This window comes from Gorilla gorilla, chromosome X (genome assembly GCF_029281585.2).
Source record: "Gorilla gorilla gorilla isolate KB3781 chromosome X, NHGRI_mGorGor1-v2.1_pri, whole genome shotgun sequence".
Lineage (NCBI taxonomy): Eukaryota > Metazoa > Chordata > Mammalia > Primates > Hominidae > Gorilla > Gorilla gorilla.
This window is the reverse complement of record NC_073247.2, coordinates 151,616,852-151,643,360: the sequence shown is the minus strand read 5'-3', so window position 1 is coordinate 151,643,360 and position 26,509 is coordinate 151,616,852. Positions and strand designations below refer to the sequence as shown.

General features: G+C 42.5%; 1 protein-coding gene and 1 non-coding gene across 6 annotated transcripts in view; both read left to right on the top strand.

The window, feature by feature from the left end:
* The first annotated feature begins 211 nt into the window (after positions 1 to 211).
* ATP11C (ATPase phospholipid transporting 11C (ATP11C blood group)) overlaps positions 212 to 26,509 on the top strand; it is a 206,628-nt gene continuing 180,330 nt past the window's right edge. For 2 of the 5 annotated variants that reach the window (XM_063703057.1, XM_055377046.2), the window contains exon 1: positions 1,066 to 1,298. In XM_063703057.1, coding sequence (XP_063559127.1) covers positions 1,272 to 1,298 — 27 coding nt within the window. In that variant the 5' untranslated portion in view covers positions 1,066 to 1,271. Of the gene's footprint in view, positions 746 to 1,065; positions 1,299 to 26,509 lie in introns of those variants that run through there. The other 3 variants (XM_055377045.2, XM_019019710.4, XM_055377044.2) reach the window with 3 other exon arrangements.
* Positions 9,111 to 9,222, top strand: MIR505 (microRNA mir-505). The gene has a single exon (NR_106441.1). It is a non-coding gene; the product is annotated as a microRNA mir-505 (primary transcript).

Sequence of the window (26,509 nt, the reverse complement as noted above, 5' to 3'; positions counted from 1 at the left end):
TGCGCCCGACCTCCACACCCAGCCGGCCAGCGTGGAGAACCCGCTGTTCAGCCCGCGCTTCCTTCTTCAACCCTCTGGGCAAACCCGGGACTAGCGTGTGGGGGAGCTCCCAGCCCGCGGTACCAGGCGAAGTAGGGGGACGGTTGGACTACAACTCCCAGGCTGCCCCGGGAGCAAGGAGGGGGAGGGGGCGAGCGGGAGGGGCCTGGGTGGGGCGGGGTGGGGGTCAGGGAAATCCCGCCCCGCTGCGCAGCAGCAACGACACAAAGCCTGACTTTACAACCTCAGAGAAAGTGGAAGTAAGAAGGATTAGGTGGGCAGGCAGGACGAGAGAAAGACTGAGAGGAGGGAAAGCCGCGTAGGTGGGAGTACAGCGGAGCGAGGGTCGAGGGGGAACCCTCGTCGGTGCAGATGAGGAGGGTGGGCTTTCAGAACTAGTCCCCCCTCGCACCCCGCCCCGCCCCTCCCGCGCTGGGGTCTCCACGGTGCCCTGCCTCAGAGCCCGGCTCCACCACGCCCGGAAGAGGGAGTCTGGCCGTCGGCTGGCTCAGGGCGGGCCGGTTGGCTGTACCCAGGCTCCCTGGCCCGAGTGCGGGACGAGAGCGCGGGGCGGCGCGGCAGCAGCGGACCGAGGAGGGGCTGCGAGCGAAACGGCGCGGCGCGGCACGGCGGACGAGTTAGGGCCGGGGCGAGGGAGGCTGTGGCTCCCGACAGGGACAGGGGAGTAGTGTCGGGCTGAGGCGAGGTGAGGCGCGGGGTGCCTCGGGAGGGTTCCCCGTGCCCCGAGGGGGGCGGCCGCGGAGTCCAGCGGGGAGGCGGGCGGTGGTGCCGCGTCGGGGAAGAGCGCATCCCGCGGGGTGCCGAGCCCGGCGCTGGCGGAGAGACGGGGGCGCCCCCTCCCCACAGGAGGAGCCTCGCGTTCCTCCGCCATCCTTCCCCCGCGCGGCGGGCTCGCCTTCTCAGTGGGTGCTGCGCGAGCTGCCGGCCCGCGGTGCCGGGGCCAGATAAGGGCGATCCGCGGGGCCGCCGCCCCCGGGTCAGGCAGGCCGGGGGCGGGCCGCGAGTGAGGCGGGGCGGTGGCTAGGCTGCGGGCGGCTGGGGGGCGGGGGAGCGCGGAGAGCCGAGGGGGGCAGGCGGCGAGCGGGTGGCCCGGCCGCCCGCCTCGCTGCTCCGCTTGGCGCCGCCGGCCCACGCCGCAGTGTGTTTTGTGGACGGCGCCTTCCCAGACAGCCCGGTAGAGCCCAGCTCAGCGCCCGGCAGCCTTCGACGCGATGTTCCGCCGGAGCTTGAATCGTTTTGTAAGTACACTCGCTGCGGCTCCGCGCGTGCCGGTTTGCTTGCTCGCCAGCCCCTTCGCCGGGTCCCTCACAACAGTTTACTGAGGGGGCAGTTACGTCTCTGGGAGACACCACCACCCCTCTTCTTTTCACCGAAACACGGTGCCCAGGCGGCCGGGGAGGGGAGGCAGGTAGGGCTCTCGGGGTATCCCACCCTCGCCCCCAGGACAATTCGACCAGGGCTTCCCGGAGCTGTTACAAACTCTGCCTGAAACTGGGGGCCGCCTTCGGGCTGGGTGGTGGGGGGGACTCGTGGGGGGACCGACCCGGGGACCCCTCAGTTTGCCAATTAGTCGAAGATGGCGTTTTATTCTCAGGGAGGTTGCTTTCTTTTGTTTCCTCTGCCACGAGCACATGGAGGTAAACCTAGACCTGTCACCGTGGCCCAAAAGAAGAGCTGGGGGCTGAGGGAGCCGGAGGCTAGGGCAAGACTCAGCCTTGCCTAGGGCTCAGCCAGCGGGCGGCTTCTGACCGGAGGCCGGGCAAACTTTGGAGACCCAGCTTACAAAGCTCACCTTTAGGGTGTTTGAAAGGCGAGCGTGATTGTCAGGGTGGGCCGGGTGGATGTGCAGCCGCGAGGAGGCTGCGCCGCCACTGCCCGTGCTGCCGATCGCTGGTCTGAAGCCTCGCGGAGGACTGAGCACTCCAGACCTTGAACCCATGGGAGAAGGCGGACTGTGACTGGACTCCTCCGTCCACGTTTACCCCCTTCAAAATGCCCAGAAAAGGGAATTTCATTTTCATGGGAGTTAGCCATAGGGAAAAATCGCTTTCTGGCTACTGACTTTTTTGAGTAACCTGTTTACTCCTAGAGGGTACATTAAGAATGGAGCGAAACAGGACCATTTACGTTCCGTGCTGCTATTTGTAGCAACTTCCTTAATTGCAAGAGGAGGTGGCGGGAATAGGATTTTATTTCTGCCAATGATGTGAAAGAAAGGGTTCATCTGCAAATTTTGATTTTTCTGTAGTTAGGAAAAAGGGTTGAAAGCTGAGTGCTTTCCTCTACCTGCCTTAAAATATATCTTTTGAGAACATGTCGATTTGGTTTTATTCATGCAGTTATTCCTAATCAAAGCGTTGCTAACATTTTTCATACATCGGATATATTTGCTCTCATTTTTCCTTCATTTGAAACTTTCACAAATGTACACTGGCTAAAAGTAATACTTGTACATCCCTTTTTAGAATAGTGCTGTGTTAATGGTTTTCTAAATGTTGACCCCACCCAGGAACATGCAGTATGAAATTGGAACAGATTATTACTTGTGGCATACAGCAGTAGAGGTTGTACATATCAATCATCTTGAAATCCGTAGGTGATGGCTTGTACTGATAGCTTTGCTGAAGCAAGTGACTAAAATTGGTTTCTCACATTTAGCCTGAGAATACAAACGGGTATTGTTCTTAATAGCTGTTTCACATAGATTCTTGTGATCTTGGAGTGTTGCGTGGGGGTGACAAAAAGGGAAAGGTGGCAATGAAAGCTAATTGTATTTAGGAAAAGGATAATCTTTTCACATGGCACTCTTATGGTGGAAAACAACTGGGCTCTGAATCATAATAAAATCATTAAACTTAAGTTGTTGAAATCCTTTTTTTTTTTTTTTTTTTTTTTAAGGATTTGAACATTTGAAACCGAACACCTCAAGTATTGGTCTAAAAGCCCATTGCTTCCCTTTTGCAAAAAGTGATCTGCATCGTATCAGAGTCTAGTAATTAAGCAGTGCTGGCCCAGGAAGCCAGGGCATGCAGTAGAATTTGCAGCAGTTGTTGAGGTGCCAGCCTGCAGGTTTGAGGCTAGTACTTTGCATCCCCGACCAAGATCTCAGCAGAGAATCACTTTTGCTAATACTGAAATGAGCTTTGACCTTATTGTTGCAGCTGGAATATTCAGCTGTTCACATTTTCCTGCGCAGCCATGACTGTGGTATCAGGAATTTGTACCAGTGCGGTAAGCTGGAAGGTTCTTAGGAGTTGTGTCTGAGCCCTAGGCCCAGGGCAAGGAATTAATCTGCATACCGTTGGACTGAATGTGAAAATTACTATCAAATAATCATTGCTAAAAAACGGCTTCAAAATTTGGGGGAGGGGGGCAATTTTTCCATCTCTTAGATCAGTAAACCATGCGCTGTTCTCATCTTTTGCCTGACAAATTCTTTGAGGGGTACTTCCATTTGAATTACTAGAAGACTAGAATTAAAGATTTGGGTGGAACTTTGAGACTTTCACAGCAGTATAGATGTAGTCAAGGTTGTGAGTTGTCTTATGATTGTTTTAATATTTTAGAAATAGAGCTATGAATTCCTTTCAAAATGAGTTGTTTTTTTAGTGTACCTGTACGTGTCTGATATTGGTTTTGATTGTGAAATAAATTACAGTGGTGTTGATTGTAGTTGTTGGTTATTGAAAACTAGACTACATATTAAAGAAGTGCTTCCTTTATATTTTAAACCTGACGTGGAAGAATCCCTTAGGATTCTTACAAGCATCATCTTCTATAGCTCAGTTGTGTTTGCTGAATCATTTTTGAAATGCCATTTATTTTTCGAGTTTTCCAATTTCAAGCTAAAAGAAAATAGTGATTCATTGTATTTTTTTAAATACATGGTCTTGACTTCTTTGCCATTAATAACTGTGTTCCTTTCTTTCTGATGAATTATGACTTTCCTTTTGACAGTTTTGAGGTGGAAAGAAATTGGTGGATTTGGTGTATAGCATTTTAGGGTTGAGGCATGTAGAGGGTGTCCTAAAGGATTTAAGAGTTGGATGTCTCTGAGTGCAATAAAAGCACCACCTGTTCTCAAGTAAACATCTCCATAAATACAGTAAATAAGTAATAATAGCTCTGTCTGTACAATTTATTTTCTTCAAAGGCATATTTAATCAGAAGTCTGGACTAGTTGAGATTTAAGAGTCATGGACTTTTATGTTATCCTGTCTTGTTTTATTCTTAATGCAATTCCTAGTGACTATAGTAACGTGTTCTCTTGGGTTTAAAGATTTATTGAAAGTCTAAAAACAATTCCCCCCTCTTTTTGGCTTATGAAATTATTTTATACTAAAGATTCAAAATAAGAGATTTCTTGATAAAGTAGGTTGGGGGCTTGGTCAAGAGGATGCTGTCAGTTTAGCTTGTCAGAGAGTGATAGTTAACAGGTATGCATTTCTAGACCTTTGATACATGAAAGCTTAATTGTGAGTGTGAAATACTGGAGTACATTTAAATCTCTGATTCTAGAAGCCCTTAAACTGCTTTGGTTTCATAAAGCATGTAGCATATAATCATAATATCACACAGAAAATGCCCAGGACTAGGAAGAAATTAGACTGCATAAGGAAGAATGGAAATTTAAAATAAGACTAAAAAATACAAAATAAGAATTAATGAAATAGGTAGCTAATTTATTGCTTTGAGTCCAAGGCAAGGCTAGTCTAATGAAGCAATATATGGAGGCAATTAAGAAAATAGTTCAGGTAATTGCTTTTTTTTTCCCCCCAGGAGCAAGAAGGTTTTTAGTTTCCCCTTTAAACTATCAGAGTAATTAAACATTTTTTTTTTCTGTTTCACTTTACTAATAATCCTGGCCTGACATTGATGAGCGGGAAAATATTGATTTTATTTTACTGTGTTTAGAAATATATCTGTATGTATGTATTGCAATATTTTTACATTTGCACAACTATTACAAATGGTCTGTGTATCTCGGCTCCCACATGGCTGTTCATAGAGGTCTAGGTTTAGCAGTTGAACTTGACCATACTTAAAAGCAACTTTTTTTTTTTTTTTAAATCATATTGTGTTATAATTGCCTTTTAACTTGTATGGCTCCCTAGTCTTTCTCAACATGGAGAGAATTGGCACTGATGCCCTAGGACATGCATTGTTAATAACAAATTAACATTTTCCTGCGCAGCTGGAGTGAAGGAACCCTAATTGAGAAAGGCTGTCCTAGACAGGGACAGTTCACAGTGTGTTCTTAGCTCCTAGCACAGTGCCTGGTCCCTAGTAGGTGTTCAGTAAAATATTTTTTGAAAGAACAACTTTTGTATGTATCCCATAAATAATAACCTTTACTTACAGATAGTGATTATTGTAAACCCGCTCTTATGCAGAATGAGCAAATAATGAGTTCTTGTTAATTGGGTTATACCGTATACATTACTAGTATTCTAAGAATTAGAATAAGTACATCTAATGCCGAAAGCTATACTGACCATAGTATAATCTTTTTTTTTTCCTTTTTTTTGAGATTTATTATGGGGATTGGATCATGCAGTTATAGAGGCTGAGAAGTCCCAGGATCTGCCATCTGCATGAGCCCGGCCACAAAATATCCCCTTCTTTTATTTATTTTTATTTTTATTATTTTTTTTTTGAGACAGAGTCTTATTCTTGTCATCCAGGCTGGAGTGCAGTGGCACGATCTCGGCTCACTGCAACCTCCGCCTCACGAGTTCAAGCGATTCTCCTGCCTCAGCCCCCCTAGTAGCTGGGATTACAGGCGCCTGCCACCACGCCTGGCTAATTTTTTGTATTTTTTAGTAGAAACGGGGTTTCACCATGTTGGCCAGGCTAGTCTCGAGCTCTTGACCTCAGGCGATTTCCCTACCTCGGCCTCCCAAAGTGCTGGAATTACAGGCAAGAGCCAGCATGCCTGGCCTCTTTCTTAGATGATTAAGGCATTGTATGGTTTTGCAGAGCAATTATCATTCAGCAAATATTCACTGAGCACCTACTATGTGCTGGGCATGATAGTCAATCCTGCGGTCGTAGATGAGCAAGACAGACAAGGTTCCTGTCTTCCTGAGCTGTAATTATCGTTACATACACAACTATAGATATAGAGGGCATGGTAACTGCATTGCATCGAATACATTTGTGACATACCATGAAATTTGATCTTTGTGAATAAGTTACTATTACATACTTGTCATTTTTCTTTCTACCAAAAATAGATTGTACAATATCAGTTATTTTCTGGTTGTTTGGATGTCAGTTAAAAAGGAGTTTCTTGCATTTGTCTCCTTTCATCTGACCTATGCATGGCAAACTGCTCTTTTGCAAATAGATGCTAGGCTGACCCCATGCAAGGTGGGAAACTTATTTAGAAATGAACCACTGTAACTTGAAATAAATCTTTACACAAGTGAAAGCAGGTTTTGTCTTCTTTTTTCCTGATCTACCTTTTAGTGACTAAGCAACATAAAACTCTGAATGTGTCCTGAATACTTTCTATAAGTGTTTACTGTTTGTTCCTTTTGTTTATGCTTATTGCTAATAATTCAGCCATTTAGTGAGTAATATTGAGTGCCTATATACCAGGTAGTTTCCAGTGTTCCTAATTAACTTTTAGCTGAATTGAGATTTGGGCAGGTGAAGCTGGCCATTTTTATATTGATGCAACTGTTCAAAAGAGCTTGTTTTTTCAAAAAAGCTGCCAGTTTACCACCTGCTGAGCAGTGGGTTCTAGGAGGTAAAGGATGGCCAGTGGCCCCTGAAAGAACCGTAACTAACCTTGCTGTGTCTGCATGATGTGCAAAGAACTAGCCCAATGAGTGAAATCAAATACTGGTTTGTTGAGTGATGGAAAAAATCAAGGCTCATTGCTTGTCTAACATGGTTATTCAGTTCTCTCAAAGAGGGTGAATGCATGGGATATAAAAAAAAATACTATTTTTTTCTTCAAGGTGGTGGAATTTCCTGTACATCTGTAGTGCTTTATACAGATGAACCTTTTACATCTGGAACCCTCGAGACTGGGGGAGTTTTTCTGGTTAGGTGGAGGGAGGTTCTGGGCTTCCACAAATGAATTAGGTGCTGGCTCTCGAGTTTATTTCCTTTCACTTAACATTTACCTTCTTGGCCTGGTATAAGGGTAGATTAGCGGTGATCGTAAAACAAAACATACTGGCACAACTGCAGCATATGTTAACACTGCTGCAGCTTAATGATGAATGAGTGCTCAGCACTGCAGATATGGGCACAGGATGCCCTATGCCCACACATTGGCAGACAGCCCCTCAATTATTGCAGTGTATGGACGGATTACTGGGTCGGCTGACTTCTTGGTAATAGAAGATGTGATTTATAAATGATAATGGACCATGGATTTCCAGATTTAGAAGGTTAACCTGTATTTGTGAAGTAGAAATCATTGATTTCTTGTGCCATATGTATTTAATGGAATATGGGAGGATTGGTGATGTTGATGATGTTGCTGTTCAAGCAGATATCATCATTTGTTTTTTAGGCATCTCTATCATATGTTGTCATAAAGTATTAATGTGGCAATGTTTTCCTAGTCCCTTTCTCTTTACCAAGGTATTCTTGGAAAAATCAGAAGTGTTCTTGAAAATGATCTTGCAGTTAGCACAGCATCAGGTAAACAGTAGATGTTCAATTAATACTTGTTTAATTGTTTTGAGCTGAATTGGTAGCACAGTCTGAGTCAGTAATAACAGATGAAGAATGATCAGTTTAGGAAGCAGCCACCAAGAAGCTTATGCATTTCAGACTGGGCTACATTATGCATTTCAGACTGGGCTACAAAATTAGCCAGGAGTGGTAGCACAGGCCTGTAATCCCAGCTACTTGAGAGGCTGAGGCGGGAGAATCACTTGAATCTGGGAGGCAGAGGTTGCACTGAGCCGAGATTGTGCCATTGCACTCCAGCCTGGGCAACAAGAGCAAAACTCCATCTCAAATAATAATAATCCTGTATGCTTACTATAAATACAGATTCCTGGGCCTTGAACTTACTGAATCCAAGTCTTGGGTGATAGACCCCAAGAAACTGTGTTTTTAACAAGCATTCCAAGTGGTTCTTAGGTTCACTAAAATTTGAGAACAGCCATATATAATATAGTAAACACGGAAATATTTATTTTCTGGGCACAATCTCTGTTCACCTTTTTGAACTTCAGTTTCTTCATCAGTAGAATGGGAATAATAATACCTATTTCACAAGACTGTTGAAAAAAACGTTTGGTAGACTATTCAACACTATACCAATTGTGACAGAGGTCCTCAAAACCGGCCTAGGTTTGTTGATTCACTGGCAGAACTCAGTACGTAGACACGCTTGGGGATGTGATTTATTATAGCAAAAGGATACAAGAGCAAAGTCAGTAACGGGAAAAGGCTCATTGGGGCCAAGTCTGGAGGAAACCATGTGCAAGCTTCCAGTCCTCTTTCACTGAAATCACACAGGTCATGCTTAATTCCTCTAGCAAATGAGTTTTGACAACTTGTGTGAAATGTCTACTAGGGAAGCTTATTAGAGATTCAGTACCCAGGGTTTTTATTGGGAGCTGGTCACACAGGCACCCTCCACCTGGTACACAGCAAAATTCCAGACCCCAAGGAGGAAAGCAGGTATTCAGTGTAAACCCTATTGTTTACACAGCTTAAGCAGAGTGAGCCACTCTTATCAGGGTGATGGAAACCCTCCCAAAATCCAAGTCCCCAGACACCAGCCAAGGACCAACCTTGCAAACAGGCCTTACTAAGAATAGCAGTGTCAGGCCTGCTATGTTAACTCTTTCCATCACGCAAATATTGTGAAACACTGGTATTTTTTCAGTGAAAGGAAATGACTTGTCCAAGATCATTAAGCTAATCAGCAGTACAGCTGAGACAGACTCCCAGCAATCACATCTTTTCATTGCTGCCCATAGCCGTGCTTCTAGATTATGGGTCATTCCTTTTCATACTGTCATTGAAAGCACTTACTATTTGTCACTTGAAGCAGAAGAGCAGCCTGCCGGTGGTAAATTGATGCACCCAGTGGGGGAGCCAGGAAGTATTGATGTTTCTGCCAGTTTAGCGTCAACACTTGCTGGTTTCCTCTCTGGAGCATCGCCAAGTTCGTGGATTTTCATTTTTCCTGACTTTTGGACTTTTGTTACTGCTCCCATTCATTTGCTCATAGTCCTAATACTCATTTGCATCATCACTTCATCCCATTCTATACCTTTTGGGTAACACAATTTCCAAACGGTGGGAATACTGCAGTATTTTGTCAAAGAAGACTATATAGGGAAAAAAAAATTCTGAGCAATGAATTTTATGGCAATATTTACAAATATTGGTTTATATCCTGGATTGTCTTTTGAGTTTTGTAGTCATGGAAAACCCTAGGGATATCTCTGGTTATTTGGAGTTTCAACCATTTTTACTGTTATAAAGGAAAATTAACAAATTTTTTATGATTGGAGCAAGGAATAAGGAAATCATACTGGATGGTGCAGTAATCCCACATATCGACAGGGAGTAGAAGCCAGGAGGGAATTGCCACAAGTAAGTAACAGCTGGGTAGAGCAGATTATGTAAGCTACACCTGTTGTGTAAGCAGTGGGGACGTTCTTTAAGCTTCACAATTAATGTATTTTGCAGTAATAAGGATTAAGGGATCTATAGTATAGTGTACAATTTACTCTGGCTTCTTTTCTGAAAACATTCATGTGAATCACAGCTTTCTTGGAACACTCATCCCCTATTTGGTGCTGTAGAGGTGTGTAAGGTACAGCCCTGCTCACCAGTAGCCTGCAGTTTGGTAGAAGAGAGAGAAGACCAGCACACAGGACCATCCTCCACACAAGGCCAGTAGGTCACCAGAGCCATCCTTTTGAAGGACATACACAGTAAGTGCAGTAGGCATTCAGAAGGAGGCACTGGCTCCTGGCTTTATTTCTTGGGGAGAGCTTTATGGAGGAAGTAGCCTGTCAACTGGGCCTCTGGGGACCCAAAGGGCTGAAGGTTCTGAGATTTTAGGGATGGGCAGTCTCATTACAGGAGGAGGCAATTACCTGAGCAATGGTGCAGGGTCATTGTTGCACTTAAAGCATGGGAACCAGTCAATTTAGAGAACATACATGCCAACCCCAAATGAGTTTGAGCTGTTATAAAAAAAGTATAACAGGTGGGGCTCAGTGGCTCACGCTTGTAATCCCAGCACTTTGGGAGGCTGAGGCAGGTGGATCATTTGAGGTCAGGAGTTCAAAACCAGGCTGGCCAACATGGTGAAACCCCATCTCTACTAAAAACAAAAATTAGCCAGGTGTGATGGAGAGCGCCTGTAATCCCAGCTACTCGGGAGGCTGAGGCTGGAGAACTGCTTGAGCCAGGGAGGTGGAGGTTGCAGTGAGCAGAGATGGCACCACTGCACTCCAGCCTGAGTAATAGAGCGAGACTCTGCCTCAAAAAAACAAAACAAAACAAATAAACAAAAAGTATAACATAGATTCAGTGGCTTATGCACAACAGAAATTTATTTCTCACAATCCTGGAACTTGGAAGTCCAAGATCAGGATGCCAGCATGGTTGGGTACTGGTGAGGGGGCTTCACGTTGCAGACTGGTGACTTATTGTATCTTCACATGGCAGAAAAAGAGTGAAATGAGCTCCCTAGGGCACTAATCCCATTTATGAGGGCTCCACCTTCATGGTCTGATCACCTGTCAGATGCCTCACCTCCTAGTACTGTCACCTTGGAAGTTAGGATTTCCACATAAGAATTTTAGGGGAACACAAACATCCTGTCCATGACACAGCAGAAACACCAAAACCTCGATCTTCAATGCCTTACGTTTGCTGTAGTTTTGATTTTAAAAAAGGAGATGCTAAAAACAGGTGGCTTTAGGTCTCCACAACAATAGCTATAGGAATCTTCCCATACATAGATGCTCTTTTCTGAAACCTATGACTCCAGTAAATTTATGTCATTTAAAAAAAATACATACATACATACATATATATATATATAGAGAGAGAGAGAGAGAGAGAGAGAGAGAAGGAGAGAGAGACAGTCTTGCTCTGTTGCCCAGGCTGGAGTGCAGTGGCACAATCTCGGCTCGCTGCAACCTCTGCCTCCTGGGTTCAAGTGATTCTCCTGCCTCAGCCTCCTGAGTAGCTGAGACTACAGGCGTGTGCCACCACACCTGGCTAATTTTTGTATTTTTAGGAGAGACAGGGTTTCACCATGTTGGCCAGGCTGGTCTTGAACTCCTGACCTCAAGTGATCCACCTGACTCAGCCTCCCAAAGTGCTGGGATTACTGGCGTGAGCTGCCATGCCCGGCCTTATTTGGTGCAGAGACAGTAAGGCAGAGACCAGGATGAAATATATATTTGGGGTAATATATCATGACACTACTTCATATATTATTATAGGACTGCTTACTTAGTTACCCTGCTTAAATTATGGGTACACATTTCTGGTAACTTTCACTACACATGGGAGACAGGATGGCAGTTCATTTTCTTGAGTACTAGTGGTCATTTATTTAAAAAGCTGGAGATCAGGCCTTTTTTCAGGAGCACATTCCTTACCAACACATTTATAGTTCACTGCTATTAGATAAGAAAGCTTTTGATAGACTTTCAGATCTGACTACATCATTCGGACTTACCAGAACATGAATTGCATCTCATTCCCTCTGTATTAGTCTATTTTCATACTGCTTTAAAGAACTGCCTGAGATTGGGTAATTTATAAAGGAAAGAGGTTTAATGGACTCACAGTTCCACATGGCTGGGGAGGCCTCAGGAAACTTCCAATCATGGCAGAAGGCAATTAGGACGCAAGACACCTTCACAAGGTGGCAGGAAGGAGAAGTGCCGAGTGAAGGGGGGAAGAGCCCCTTATGAAACCGTCAGATCTCGTGAGACTCACTCACCATCACGAGAACATGGGGAAAACCATCCCCATGATTCAGTTGCCTCCACCTGGTCTCTCCCTTGACAGGTGGGTATTATGGGGATTATAATTCAAGATGAGATTTGGGTGGGGACACATATCACCCTCATAACCAGTTCATCACGACACCATGCTCAGTCATTGCCACTTTTCTTTATCATCATAACTGCCACCCTCGTCTAAGTCATTAGCATCTCTCCACTTTCATATTTGTTCCTCCTCCAGTTTTCCTGTTCAGTAAATGGCACCATCCCCCTCCTAGTAGCTCAAGCTAAAAACCTAGCAGTCATACTTAATACTAACCTTTCCCTTCATCACATTTGTCAGAGAATCCAGTAGGTTCTATTTCTGAAAATGCTGTCACATCCATCCACCTTTCTTCATGCCCGCACCTACCACCATTCAAGTTCAAGCTACTGCTGTCATTTACCTGGACCTTTGCAATCGATTATTTTATTATCCACTTTTGCCCTCTCTTGTCTGTCTTCCACACAGCTCCAGGGGGATCTTTTACAGACACACACCAGGAGCACTTCATTGACTTTCGACTGATTTCTGGTTAAATACTTTGCTGGTATTGCTCTCTCTCTTTCACTTTTTTTCATTCACTTTTAAAAACTGAGATAATTCACCTAACATAAAATTCACCACTTTAAAGTATACACTTAAGTGGATTTAAATTTCCTATGCTGTGTAACTATCACAGCTATCTAATTCCAGCACATTTCCACTACCTCAAAAAGAAACCCCATCCGTTAGCCCTTAGTCCCAGTCCTCTATCCTTCAGCCCTTGGCAACCACCCATCTACTTTCTTATCTCTGGATTGCCAGTGGAATCATACAATATGTGTTCCTTTGTGACTGAATTCTTTGGTGTAGCATAGTAATATTTTCAAGATTTGTTCATGTTGTAGCATGTATCAGTATCAGTACTTAATTCTTTTGTTTTTTTTTTTGAGGTGGAGTCTGTCACCCAGGCTAGAGTGCAGTGGTATGATCTCGGCTCACTGCAACCTGTGCCTCCTGGGTTCAAGCGATTCTCATGCCTCAGCCTCCAAAGTAGCTTGGACTACAGGCATGCACCACCACACTCGACTAATTTTTGTATTTTTAGTAGAGACGGGGTTTTGCTATGTTGGCTAGGCTGGTCTTGAACTGACCTCAGGTCATCCGCCCGGCTCGGCCTCCCAAAGTGCTGGGATTATAGGCGTGAGCCACCGCGCCCGGACTCATTCCTTTTGAAGGCAGAGAATACTCCGTTTTATGGAGAGAGCACATTTTATTTATCTGTTCATCAGCTGATGGACATTTGGGTTGTTCACACTTTTTGACTCTTGTGAAAAATGTTTCTTCGAACATTTTTGTCCTTTCTTTTTTATTTTTTTATTGAGACAGAGTCTCACTCTGTTGCCCAGGCTGGAGTGCAGTGGCGCCATCATGGCACATTGCAGCCTCCGCCTCCCAGGCTCAAGCAATTCTCCTGCCTCAGCCTCCTGAGTAGCTGGGACAACAGGCGTGCACCACCACACCCGGCTATTTTTGTATTTTTAGTAGATATGGGGTTTCACCATATTGGCCAGGCTTGTCTCGAACTCTTGGCCTTAGGTCATCTGCCCACCTTGGCCTCCCAAAGTGCCGGAATTACAGGTGTGAGCCACTGTGCCTGGCACATTTTTTTGCTTTTTAAAATGAATATGTTTTTACTTGAGTATATATTAGTGGAATTGCTGGGTCATATGGTAATTGTATGTTTAAACTTTTCAGGAACTACCAAACTGCTTTCTTCAGTTCTTCCTCACTTAAATAAGTAGTTTGTGTGTGTGTGTGTGTGTGTGTGTGTGTGTGTGTGTTTGAGTTTGAGTGCAGTGCTGCGATCTCTGCTCACTGCAACCTCCGCCTCCCGGGTTCAAGGCATTCTCCTCTCAGCCTCCTGAGTAGCTGGGATTACAGGTGCCCGCCACCACGCAGCTAATTTTTGTATTTAATAGAGATAGGGTTTTCCTGGGATTATAGGCGAGAGCCACTACGCCAGCCATGTGTGTGTTTTTTTGAGACAGAGTCTTGCTCTGTCGCCCCGGCTGGAGTGCAGTGGTGTGATCTCGGCTCACTGCCATGTCTGTCTCCCGGGTTCAAGCTATTCTCGTGCCTCAGCCTCCTGAGCAGCTGGAATTACAGGCACACGCCACCATGCCCGGCTAATTTTAAAAATATTTTTATTAGAGACAGGGTTTCGCCATGTTGGCCAGGCTGGGCTTGAACTCCCAACCTCAGGTGATGCACCCTCCTCAGCCTCCCAAAGTGCTGGAATTACAGGTGTGAGCCACAGCGCCCGGCCAATAGCTAGTATTTTTAATTGTAAAGAAAACACCTAAAACTTACCATCTTTCTTTAAAGCATAGAGTAGTGCAAATTGTATTCACATTGTATGCAACAGATCTCTAGAACTTTTTCATCTTGCAAAACTGAAACTCCATACCCATTAAACAACAGCTCCCCCACTTCATGCAGTATTTGTCTTTTTGTGACTGGCTTATTTCACTTAGCATAAAGTCCTCCAGGATTCTCCATGTTGTAGCATGTGAGAGGATTTTCTTCCCTTTTTTTTTTTTTGAAATGGGGTTTCAGTCTGTCACCCAGGCTGGAGTGAAGTGGAGTGGTTTCGCTCTGTCGCCCAGGCTGGAGTGAAGTGGAGTGGTCTTGGCTCACTGCAACCTCTGTTCCCACCCCCACCCCCGCCCCAGGTTCAAGCAATTCTCCTGCCTCAGCCTCCCGAGTAGCTGGGATTATATGGGATTATAGTTACCCACCACCATGCCCAGCTAATTTTTGTATTTTTAGTAGAGACGGGGTTTCGCCATGTTGGCCAGGCTGGTCTGGAACTTCTGACTTCAGGTGATCCACCCGCCTCGGCCTCCCAAAGTGCTGGGATTACAGGCATGAGCCACATGCCTGGCCTGATTTTCTTCCTTTTAAAGACTGGATTATGTTTCATTGCGTATATATATATTTTTTTTATACATTCATCTGTAGATAGTCATTTGGATTGCTTCCACCTCTTGGCTATTGTCAATAATGCTGCTATGAACATCAGTGTGCAAATATCTCTCTTCGAGATTGTGCTTTCAATTCTTTGGATATATACCCAGAAATGAGACTGCTGTGCATGTGGTAATTCTGTGTTTAATTTTTTAAGGAACTTCTGTACTGTTTTCAACAGTGGCTACATCATTTTACATTCCCATTAAGGGTTCTAGTTTCTCCATATACTCACCAACAATTGCTATATTTTTTATAGTAATTGTCTTTTTTTTTTTTTTTTTTTTTTGAGACAGAGCCTTGCTCTGCTGCCCAGGCTGAAGTGCAGTGGTGCGATCTCTGCTCACTGCAATCTCTGCTTCCCAGGTTCAAGTGATTCTCCTGCCTCAGCCTCCCGAGTAGCTGGAATTACAGGCGTGTACCACCATGCCCAGCTAATTTTTGTCTTTTTGGTAGAGACTGGGTTTCACCATGTTGGCCAGGCTGGTCTCGAACTCCTGACCTTATGTGATCCCCCTGCCTTGGCCTCCCACGTGCTGGGATTACAAGTGGGAACCACCACACCTGACCTATAATAGCTGTCTTAATGGGTGTGAGGTTACATCTTATTGTGATTTTGATTTGCATTTCTTGGATGATTAGTGATGTGAGCATCATTTCCTATGTTTTTTGGCCATTTGTATGTCATCTTTTGAGAAATGTCTACTTAAGTCCTTTATCCATTTTGGTTGCGGGGGGGGGGTTATTTCCTTTTTTGTTGTTGCTCAGTTGTAGGAGTTATTTACATATTCTGGATAATATTTCCTTATGAAATATATGATTTGCAAATATTTTCCCACATTCCATAGGTTGCCTTTTCATTGTGATGATTACTTACTTTGATGAACAGAAGTATTAAAGTTTGATGTAGTCTCATCATTTGTCTATTTATGCTTTCGTTGCCTGTGCTTTTAATGTCATATCCATGAAATCACTGTCAAATCCAAATGTCATGAGTCTTTTCCCCTCTGTTTTCTTCTAGGAGTTGCATATTTTTAAGTTTCATTGATAGTTTATAAGTCTTACATGTAGATCTTCAATCGACTTTGAGTTAATTTTTGTATGTAGTATAAGATAAGGGTCCAACTTCATTCTTTTGCATGTTGATGTCCAGTTTTCCTGGCACCATTTATTTGAAGACTCTCCCAGCATCGTAGGACAGGGTAAGAAAAAAAGAGAAGACTCTCTTTTCCCCCACTGAGTGGTTTTGGCACCCTTGTTAAAGATCATTTGACCATGTACATGAGAGTTTACTTCTGAGATATTTATTTTTATTCTGTTTGCCTGTGTGTCTGTCTTTATGCCAGTGCCACGTGGTTTTGATTACTTTGATTACATATTGTTTTGTAATATGTTTTGAAATCAGGAGTTGCGAGACCCCCAACTTTGCTCTTTTTCAAGATTGTTTTGGCTATTTGGGGTGCCTTAAGATTCCATATGGATTTTATGGTGGATATATATTTTTTTTAATTTCTGCAAAAAACCTTCCTCATTTTTTGTGTTCCATCTGCCACAGGACCGTTGTATATACTGTATATTCCTGGTACACTTCTCTCCTGTAGTCAGTTGTCTCAACTCTTACTTATTTCTCAGAGCTCAGCTTAATCATCACTTCCCTAAGGAAGCTGTTCCTGATCCTTCCCTCAGACAATGCCAGGTTCTCATGTTACTATGAACCTGTCCTTCATATTCTTTTTGTAGTTGACTTTACATTTGCATACTGTATTTGGTAACTTACTTAGTGTCTAGATTTCCTCTATATAGTATGCTCCATGAAGGTAAGACCTGTGACTATTTTTGCTCATTGCTATATCCCTAATGCCTCACTGCCTGACATAATATGTGCTCATTAAATGTTTGCTGAATAAGTGAAATACGATTTCTATTTGCATTTCTAATCTTACTTCCCATTTATAATTATAGACTTGTAGTGCTTGACTGAGAGATCAAAGACTAAGTGATGTCCAGTCTTTTTTTTTTTTTTTTTTTTTAAGACAGAGTCTTGCTCTGTCACCCAGGCTGGAATGCAGTGGTGTGATCTCGGCTCACTGCAACCTCTGCCTCCTGGGTTCAAGCGATGCTCTTGCCTCAGCCTCCCGAGTAGCTGGGATTACAGGTGTGTGCCACCACGCACAGCTAATTTTTGTATTTTTAGTAGAGACAGGGTTTCACCATGTTGGCCAGGCTGGTCTCGAACTCCTGACCTCAGGTAATCTGTCTGCCTCGGCCTCCCAAAATGCTGAGATTACAGACGTGAGCCACCGTGCTGGCCACATGTTGTGTTTTATAATACATACATCATGCCTTTTTAAATTATGATTTTAGTTATTTAATATTCTGTGATGTAGTTAATGAATTAACTCTATAGGCTTCACTATGGTTTCATACACATTTACAATGTTGATTTTCTTCAGCAATTTGCTATTATATTTTCAAAGTACTTAACGTACTCCTAAAATATGTACAACTATTATATATCAATTAAAAATACTCCAGTATAAATACCAAATGAAGTGTTTATTAATCAAATATTTTTTTTTCTTTTTTTTTTTTTTTTTGAGATAGAGTCTTGCTCTGTCACCCAGGCTGGAGTGGAGTGGCTCACTGTAACCTCTGCCTCCCGGGTTCAAATTATTTTCGTGCCTCAGCCTCCCGAGTAGCTAGGATTACAGACGTGCACCACCATGCCTGGCTAAATTTTGCATTTTTAGTAGACTCAGGGTTTCACTGTGTTGACCAGGCTGGTCTGAAACTCCTGGCCTCATTTGATCCTCCTGCCTCGGCCTCCCAAAGTGCTGAGATTATAGGTGTGAGCCACTACGCCCGGTGTGATTTTTAAGTCCTTTTGATAACTTTTTGTCTATGTGTTTTTCAAATTCTTGTTTCAAAATTTGTTTTTAAACAGCTTTATCGAGGTGCAAGTACTTTTAATGTTATTATTTTTGTGAGTTTATTGCAACTTTAGGGGGTACCAGATATTCAGCAATGATAGTAGTGTCTCATTTAAGTCCTTATTGCACAAAGATGGAGCTAATCTAATTATTTTATGTGGGTCAAGATTTGAAATTTTTAAAAATCTTTTTTAAAATTTTACTTTAGGTGTAGGCATTTGTGTTTTGTTAGGATATCTGTGTGCAGAAATAATTAAGTCAGAGCCTTGAATTGCTGATCCATGATTTCATTGATATGTTGCAGGTTTATGGGATTGTTATAGTTGTAAGCTGTTTTTCTTTGCCTTTTAATCATCATAACAGCAAAACCTAGAGTGGTAAGTTCCAGGAACTGTTTTAAGTGCTGTGTAAGCATTAGTTTATTATACACATTTGGTTATTAGGATTCTCCAGAGAAACAGAACCAATAGGATATATACAAGAAGTGATTTATCATAAGGAATTGGCTCATGGGTTTATGTAGCTTGACAAGACCCAAGATCTGCAGTCCACAAGTTGGAGACCCAGAAGAACTGATGGTGTAAGTTCCAGTCTGAAGACTGGTAGGTTCAAGACTCAGGAAGAGTCACTATTCAATTCTGAAGGCAGGAAAATGCAGGAGGAGTTATTCCTTAGCTGAGGGAAGGGGAAGGGCAGCCTTTTTGTTCTACTCAGGCCTTACACTGATTTGATGAGGCCCACCCACATTATGGAGGGCAGTCTGCTTTACTCAGTCTTCTGATTCAAATGTTAATCTCATCCAGAAACACCTTGGCAGACACATCTAGAATAATGCTTGGCCAAATACCTGAGCATGCTGTGGCCTAGTCAAGTTGACACATAAAATTAACTGTCACATTTATGTCCTAGGATCATGTGAAGATGAATGAACAAATCTAAAGTGTCTATAGGCCAGGAACGGCAGACTCTACTATAAATAATTGTAGTTTGCTAGACTTCCCATCTGTAAAATAAAGGGCTTGGGCTGCTAGATGGTCTGTAAGGCTCAGTGAATCCTAGAACTATTAAAGAACCTTAAGAGGCCATTTAGTAGTCCAACATCTTCATTATAGCTGGGAAAATGGACTGAGAGAGGGTAAGTGGCTTTTCCAAGATTATTCAGTGAATTGAGAATTCAGAAATATGGAATTCCAGGCTCAGTTCTATTGCCCTTGTCTTCAGTTTCCTCATCTGTGAACTGCATGGGCTCCTGGGATGATATATATCTAAGTTATTTCCCAGCTTTATAATTCTGTACTATGTGTTTAGGCTTAGAGTCTAGGAGTGAGCGAATCTTTTGACTATTTTCTGTTGGGTTTTTATCTGTTTTACTCTTTGGGTCTCCATCTCTTGATTGCACATTTGACGGTATTCTACCCCAAATTTCAGTTTCCCCTTTAATAGTAATGAGTTTGAACTGAATTTTATATACTTTGGATGGGAACAATGACAAATTTTAGGAAGTACTGTTTCACTCGCGTCCGTGTGAAGAGATCACCAAACAGACTTCGTGTGAGCAACAAGGCTGTTCATTTCACCTGGGTGCAGGCGGGCTGAGTCCGAAAAGAGAGTCAACGAAGGGAAATAGGGGTGGGACTGTTTTATAGGATTTGGGTAGGTAAAGGAAAATTACAGTCAAAGGGGGTTGTTCTCTGGCCGGTAGGGGCGGGGGACACAAGGTGCTCAGTGGGGGAGCTTTTGAGCCAGGATGAGCCAGGAGAAGGAATTTCACAAGGTAATGTCATCAGTTAAGGCAGGAACAGGCCATTTAAATTTCACTTCTTGTGTGATTCTTCAGTTACTTCAGGCCATCTGGATGTATACCTACAGGTCACAGGGGGATATGATGGCTTAGCTTGGGCTCAGAGGCCTGACACTGTTTATGGGTTTTTAATAGGGGTATACTGTTTAGTTTTACACTGATCTGAATGATTGAGGATCTAATGTAGACCCATGCCTTGGTTAGTAACTATGCTCTAGAATTAATTAAACTCAAATCTAATTATATTAATCTTTTAGCTAACAGCACTAATGGAGGAGAGGATTTTTGTTGATGCTGGAATATTATGGGGAAGCTTCCTGGGAATCAACACTGCCTTTGCCAGTGGTCACCTGCCATTATTTTTCAAAAGCACTCTTACTCATCTCTACTTATGAATACAATTAATTAGTTGCAGAATGTTAGATAGGGTGGCAGTCCTTGGACAGGCTGAGTGACAGCTGCTAGAAGACAGTAGGAGGCAATAAGTAGACAATTCATGTGTATATACTTGAGAACAAGTGGTAATTTGGTCGAGCTGAATTGGGTGCCATGTTTATTACAGCCAGTGATTCAACCTAAGGCTGAGAGCCCTAGCAAGGGAGCAGTTTCAGAAAATTGAGTCTGTAAATAAAGTCTATTTTAAAAGTCACAATCATTTGTTAGGTCAGACCCCAGACCTCGATGACAAGTATCAGGAGAACATATATCCCTGTTTTGAAATTTCAGGCAGTGCAATTAAAATATTCCTGTAAAAATTCAGACATATTACTTATTAAAGATACTAATGAAGGCAGTGCAATCAAAAGTCATACGTAATCAAATCAGAAGACTTATTAATGGATTTATAGAATCCATGTTTGAAATTGATGATTTTAAGTAGTCATGAAATTCAATGTGCATTAACAAGTATCTGTTTATTTCCTAATATGTACCTCACATTGTGGAAGTTTTTTGAGGTATGGGGGTGGGAACTTCTTTGTTATGGTGCCTCTACTAATGAGCAGTGTAGCCTTGGAAAAATCACTTCCTTTTAAAAGAAACTGTCATTTTAAAATGTAATATTCTATGCAAATAGAATAGATATAAAATATGTGCATAATAATAAAATAAACCCCTGCATACCCACTACCCAACTTGAGAATTATAACATTAGCAATACAATTCTACCTATGTACTACTTCCCTGTCTCCTCTCCTTGCCTTCCCACCACCGTGTAACCATTAGCCTTATTTTTGTAATAATCATTCTATTTTATAGTTTTAACATGTATGTATGCAAACTTAGATATTTAGCTTTCTTATTTTGAGCTTTATAAAAATGGTTTGTATATTGTTTTTTACTCAATATTGTATTGCTAAGTTTTTTTTTTTTTTTTTTTTTGAGACAGAGTCTTACTCTGTCTCTCAGGCTGGAGTGCAGTGGTGTGATCTTGGCTTACTGCACCCTCTGCCTCCTGGGTTCAAGCGATTCGCCTGCCTCAGCCTCCCAACTAGCTGAGACTACGGGCATGTGCCACCATGCTTGGCTGATTTTTGTATTTTAGTAGAGACGGGGTCTTGCCATGGCCAGGCTGGTCTTGAACTCCTGGCCTCAAGTGATCCGCCCTCCCTCGGCCTCCCAAAGTGCTGAGATTATTACAGGCGTGATCCACCGTGCCTGGCCTGCTAATATTCTTTTTAAGGTTTTATGTAGGCATAATTCATTCATTGTCACTGCTGAATAATATTTCACCTTGGGAGTTTACTAGAATTTATCCATTCTCCTCTCGACGGGCCTTTGGGTTGTTCACAGGATTTTTAATTTTCCTGGCATGATCAGTGCTGCTAAGAACAATATGTATCTTTTGGTGTGTGTGTATTTATTAAAGGATATTTCTCTTGTGGGGTGTGTGTGTGTGTAGGATTTGCATATACATAGAAACACAAAACCGTATGTATAGGAAGTCTCACATACGTAATCATAGGTCTTGGAATGTGCATCTTTACAAAAGGAGGTAAAATTGTTACCCAGAGTAGTTGTACCAATGGGCATTCTCACTAGCAATATATGAGTTTCCATTGATTTATATTTTCTCAACACTTGCTATTGTTTGAGTTCTTTCTTTTTGCCAATCTATGGTGTGTGAAATTTTATTTCACGATGATATTAATTTGCATTTCTCTGATTACTAATGAAGTTAAACATTTTTGCATATGTTTATGGGCCATTTATGTTTCTCTCCTTATATACTGGTTTATTTCCTTTTACTATTTTCTATTGGGTTATCTGTCTCATACTAACTTTAAGAGTCCTTTTCATATTCAAAACACTAAAGCTTTGTGGTTATCTGTGTTGCAGATATCTTCTCTAAGATACTTTGCCTTCTCCTTTTACTATTTTTTTTTTTTTTGGTACCTTTTGATAAACAAGTTCTTAATTTTAATGTAGTTAAATTTTTCTGTCTTTTTCTTTATGGTTAATGCTTTATGTATCTTGTTTAAGCAATCTTTCTCTATGCCAATGTTGGGAGCTAGTCTCCTGTTTCTTTTTTCTAAAACTTTTAACATTTTGCAAATTATTTTTTGAGCCTCACTTTTCAGGTCTTTAGAATGCAGGTATGGAACTAGATGTTCCTTAACAAACGTTCTGGTCTCTTACTCTTTGACACTGTGACCTGAAGTAGATTTCGGATATGTGACTGTGTTTTCAGAATATGCAGTGTTCTTTTTTATTTTTTAAAGAGGTTTTTTTTTTTTTATCATGTATCTGTAACGTTAGGCAAAATTATTTAAAGTCAATAAATTTTTATTCAAGGAATTCCATGTTGTGATTTCTTCCACTGTCCATCAAGGTCACTTTAGATCTTCTAAAGAGCTGGAGTCAAAAGATTTATCTTCAAGTTAGCCGTTTTTAATGAAACTGATGCTTATTTTAATCCAGTTGTCCTGTCAGCCCATAATTCTTTTTTTTTTTTTTTTTTTTTTTGAGACAGAGTCTCACTCTGTCATCCAGGCTGGAGTGCAATGGCAGAATCTCGGCTCACTGCAACCTCTGCCCCCTGGGTTCAAGCGATTCTCCAGCCTCTGCCTCTTGAGTAGCTGGGATTGTAGGCACCTGCCACCATGCCCGGCTAATTTTTTGTATGTTTAGTAGAGATGGGATTTCACCATTGTTAGCCAGGATGGTCTTGATCTCCTGACCTCGTGATCTGCCCGCCTCGGCCTCCCAAAGTGCTGGGATTACAGGCAGCCCATAATTCTTTTATTTTGGCTTCTGTCATCTCCTTTTAATATGGATATACTGATGAAGACTTCAAAATTCACCAAGAATCTTCGGGATCTAATTTCTTCAATTTAGAGTCATTTTTACTGTAGGTGGTGGATCTGCCTGGTTCTCAATTTGACACCCTCTCTTAACATGAGTTCAAATCATATTCATTCCTAAGTGATCACACTCAAGAATAGTACAGATGTGTGGAATATGCCAATACCTGAGGTAAAAAAGTAGATTATCAGGTCTTTCATACGTTTAGTAACTGTCGTTTTCAAACTTGTAGCAACTGTCTTATAGTTCTTTCCCACAGATCTAGCAATAGTCCTGTGAGTAAAGTAAAACCACAGTTACTTTATGAGGTGTTTCTAAGGACGTGCAGGCTACAGGAATGCAGTGTTCTTTTAGTAACCTTTCCCACTATGAAGTTTCGTATTTACTCCTACTTCTCTTTCTCTCATTTCCCCATCGTCTTCCTTCCTGTTTTCTTCAGAAAAGTAACCAGCTGAATTCTGTAGTATCCTAGAGTTTCTGTGTTGAAACAGCATTTTTGATGTAAAATTTTATTGAGATATTTATGGATACACATGGAATTGTAAGAAAAAATGCAGAGAGATCCCACGTACTCTACCCAATTTCTCCCCAGTGGTAACATCTTGTAAAATTGCACTATAATGCCACAACCAAGATACTGATGTTGATGCCGTCCACCAATGTTTTTCAGATTTTCCATATTTTGTATTCATTTGTGTGTGTGTGTGTGTGTATGTGTTTAGTTCTATGCAGTTTTATCCCATGCGTAAGTTTGTGTATCCACCATCACATCACAGACCAGATACAGAAGGAAAGAAATGTTATTTAAAAACAGTGTGGGCCGGGCGCAATAACTCACTCGTGTAATCCCAGCAATTTGGGAAGCCGAGATGGGTGGATCACCTGAGGTCAGGAGTTTGAGACCAGCCTGGCCAACATGATGAAGCCCGTCTTTACTAAAAATACAAAAAAATTAGCCAGGCGTGGTGGCAGGTGCCTGTAATCCCAGCCACTCGGGAGGCTGAGGTAGGAGAATTGCTTGAACCTGGGAGGTGGAGGTTGCAGTGAGCCAAGATCACGCCACTGCACTCCATCCTGGGCAATAAGAGCGAAACTCTGTCTCAAAACAAAACAAAACAAAACAAAAAAAACCCAAAAGCAGTGTGGTTTAAAGTCTCTGTCACTGAGTACCCCCAGATTGTTCCATGTGCCCAGTTTGGCTGGTGCCCATACAGTTTTAGAGAGCAATCTCAGCTTACATAATTTAGAAGCAAATTGATTAACTGAAACTTTGACCTGAGAAAGCAGAGGAGCTTTAGTCCTGGGTCCTGGGAGGCCAGTTGGCATGGTCCTAAAGTATAATAATCATTTATTTTAAATTATATCCCCATGTGAGCCTGCATTGGAAACATCCTAGTAAAAGCTACTTAGTCCATCATACCAATAGGAGTCATTAAAATTCTACCTGCTTATTAGCAACTAAAAGCTAGTAGTGCAAAGAGGGAGTGATAATCCTTCTAAGAAAGCGATAAAAACTCTGCCAGGTTTGTGCATTGGTTTATAGCCCCATAAATAGAAACTTATGTTATTGTCAGGAAGGTAGTCAAGGACATTTGAATACTGTATTTATGGAGAGCTACATATGCTTTAAGTAACTCATATCCACCCCAACATACTTAAACATGCAACATCTTTAGTGAAGTTCATTTGTTTACTCCTTTATTACCTATTTATAACCAGCTAGGCACTATATGCTAGGCAATGGGGACCAAGTGGTAAATAAAAACAAAAGTGGTTCATGTCCTGATGGACCTTATAATCCAGTTTAGAATGGAAAACCCAACACATTTTTTATTTACTCATTTTCATAAGTGTTATGAATAAAATGAATAGGATACAGAGATAGCAGAAATAGGATATGTTTTGATAGGGTAACATGAAAGTTCTGTCTGAGGAGATGACATTTAAGCAGATAACTGAAGGAATGAGGACTACTTCTGCAAAGGGGTTTGGGAGTAGTTACTGGAACCAGCTTGCTCAAAGACCCTGAGTTGGGCAAGAGTCAGGCACATTGGAGAAGCTTAAAGGAGGCTAGTGGGGCTGAAGGGCACACTCAGTGGAACCAGGGGAAGATGGCAGTGAATGGGATATAGGAACTTCTGGGGAGCATTTGGATTTTGTAATCTAATTTCTGGTAGCCATGAAGGTGATCTGGAGATGGGGAGGGCGATGATAATAAAGTTGTCTATTTAATCCATTCACACATATTTATTGAGTATCCTATCACATGCCAGACACTGTTCTACTTGGTAGGGATGGACTGATGAGCAAAACAGACAGGAATCTCTGACCTTTTTGTCTCTACATTCTAATGTAGGAAGCTGTTGTTAGGGTACAGGGTAAAATAATGTAACAAAGAGTTCCAAAATACAGTGGCCAAAAAATTATAGACGTTTGGTTCTCTGGCATGTAACAACCCAGAGAAGGTAAGCAGTCTCTTTTCTTTTTCTTTTCTTTTTTTTTGAGACAGAGTGTCGCTCTGTCTCCCAGGCCGGAGTGCAGTGGCGCAATCTCGGCTCACTGTAACCTCCGCCTCCTGGGTTCAAGCGATTCTCCTGCCTTAGCCTCTCAAGTAGCTGGGACTACAGGCGCCCACCACCATGCCTGGCTAATTTTTTGTATTTTTAGTAGAAACGGGGTTTCACCGTGTTAGCCAGGATGGTCTCGATCTCCTGACCTCGTGATGTGCCCCCCTCAGCCTCCCAAAGTGCTGGGATTACAGGTGTGAGCCACCGTGCCCGGCCAGCAGCTTCTTTTCTATGAGGCCATCCACCATTCCAGGCTGTGTTGGTCAATTCTGTCTTTCACAGCATTTAATTTTTAAAGTTCCAGCCAGCATGAAGGAAAGGGTGTGGAGAAGCTTCTTTAGGAAGGTGACAGAAACTTTCACATATTACTTTTGCGCACATGCCATTGGAGAAATCTTAGTCATGTGGCCCTCCCTAGCCACAAGGGAGACAGGGAAATGTAGTTTCTGGTTGGAAAGCGAGGTGTTCAGGAAGAAAGGAAGAACAGATTTGGGAGGACAATCCAGTGGACAGGGAGACAGGCAGTAAACAACATAATTGTAATATCTCCTGTGATGAGTGATAAAGGAAAGATAAAGCAGAGAATGATGATAGAAAGTGTCAGGGGTGAGGGTTGCAGTTTTTCAAAGGGTGAAGAAGGCCTCACTGAGAAGGTGTCATTTGAATAAATCCCCAAATGAAGTTTTGTGAGCAAGAAATACCATTTTGGGTTGTTACGAAGCCTATAAGAATGCATGGTTGGTTTTAACATGCTTGAGTCTAGGACCTTATCAGACCCCATCAGAAAGTAGTTAGCGTGGAAAGACACCATTGTGCCACATATTCACCTACTGCAA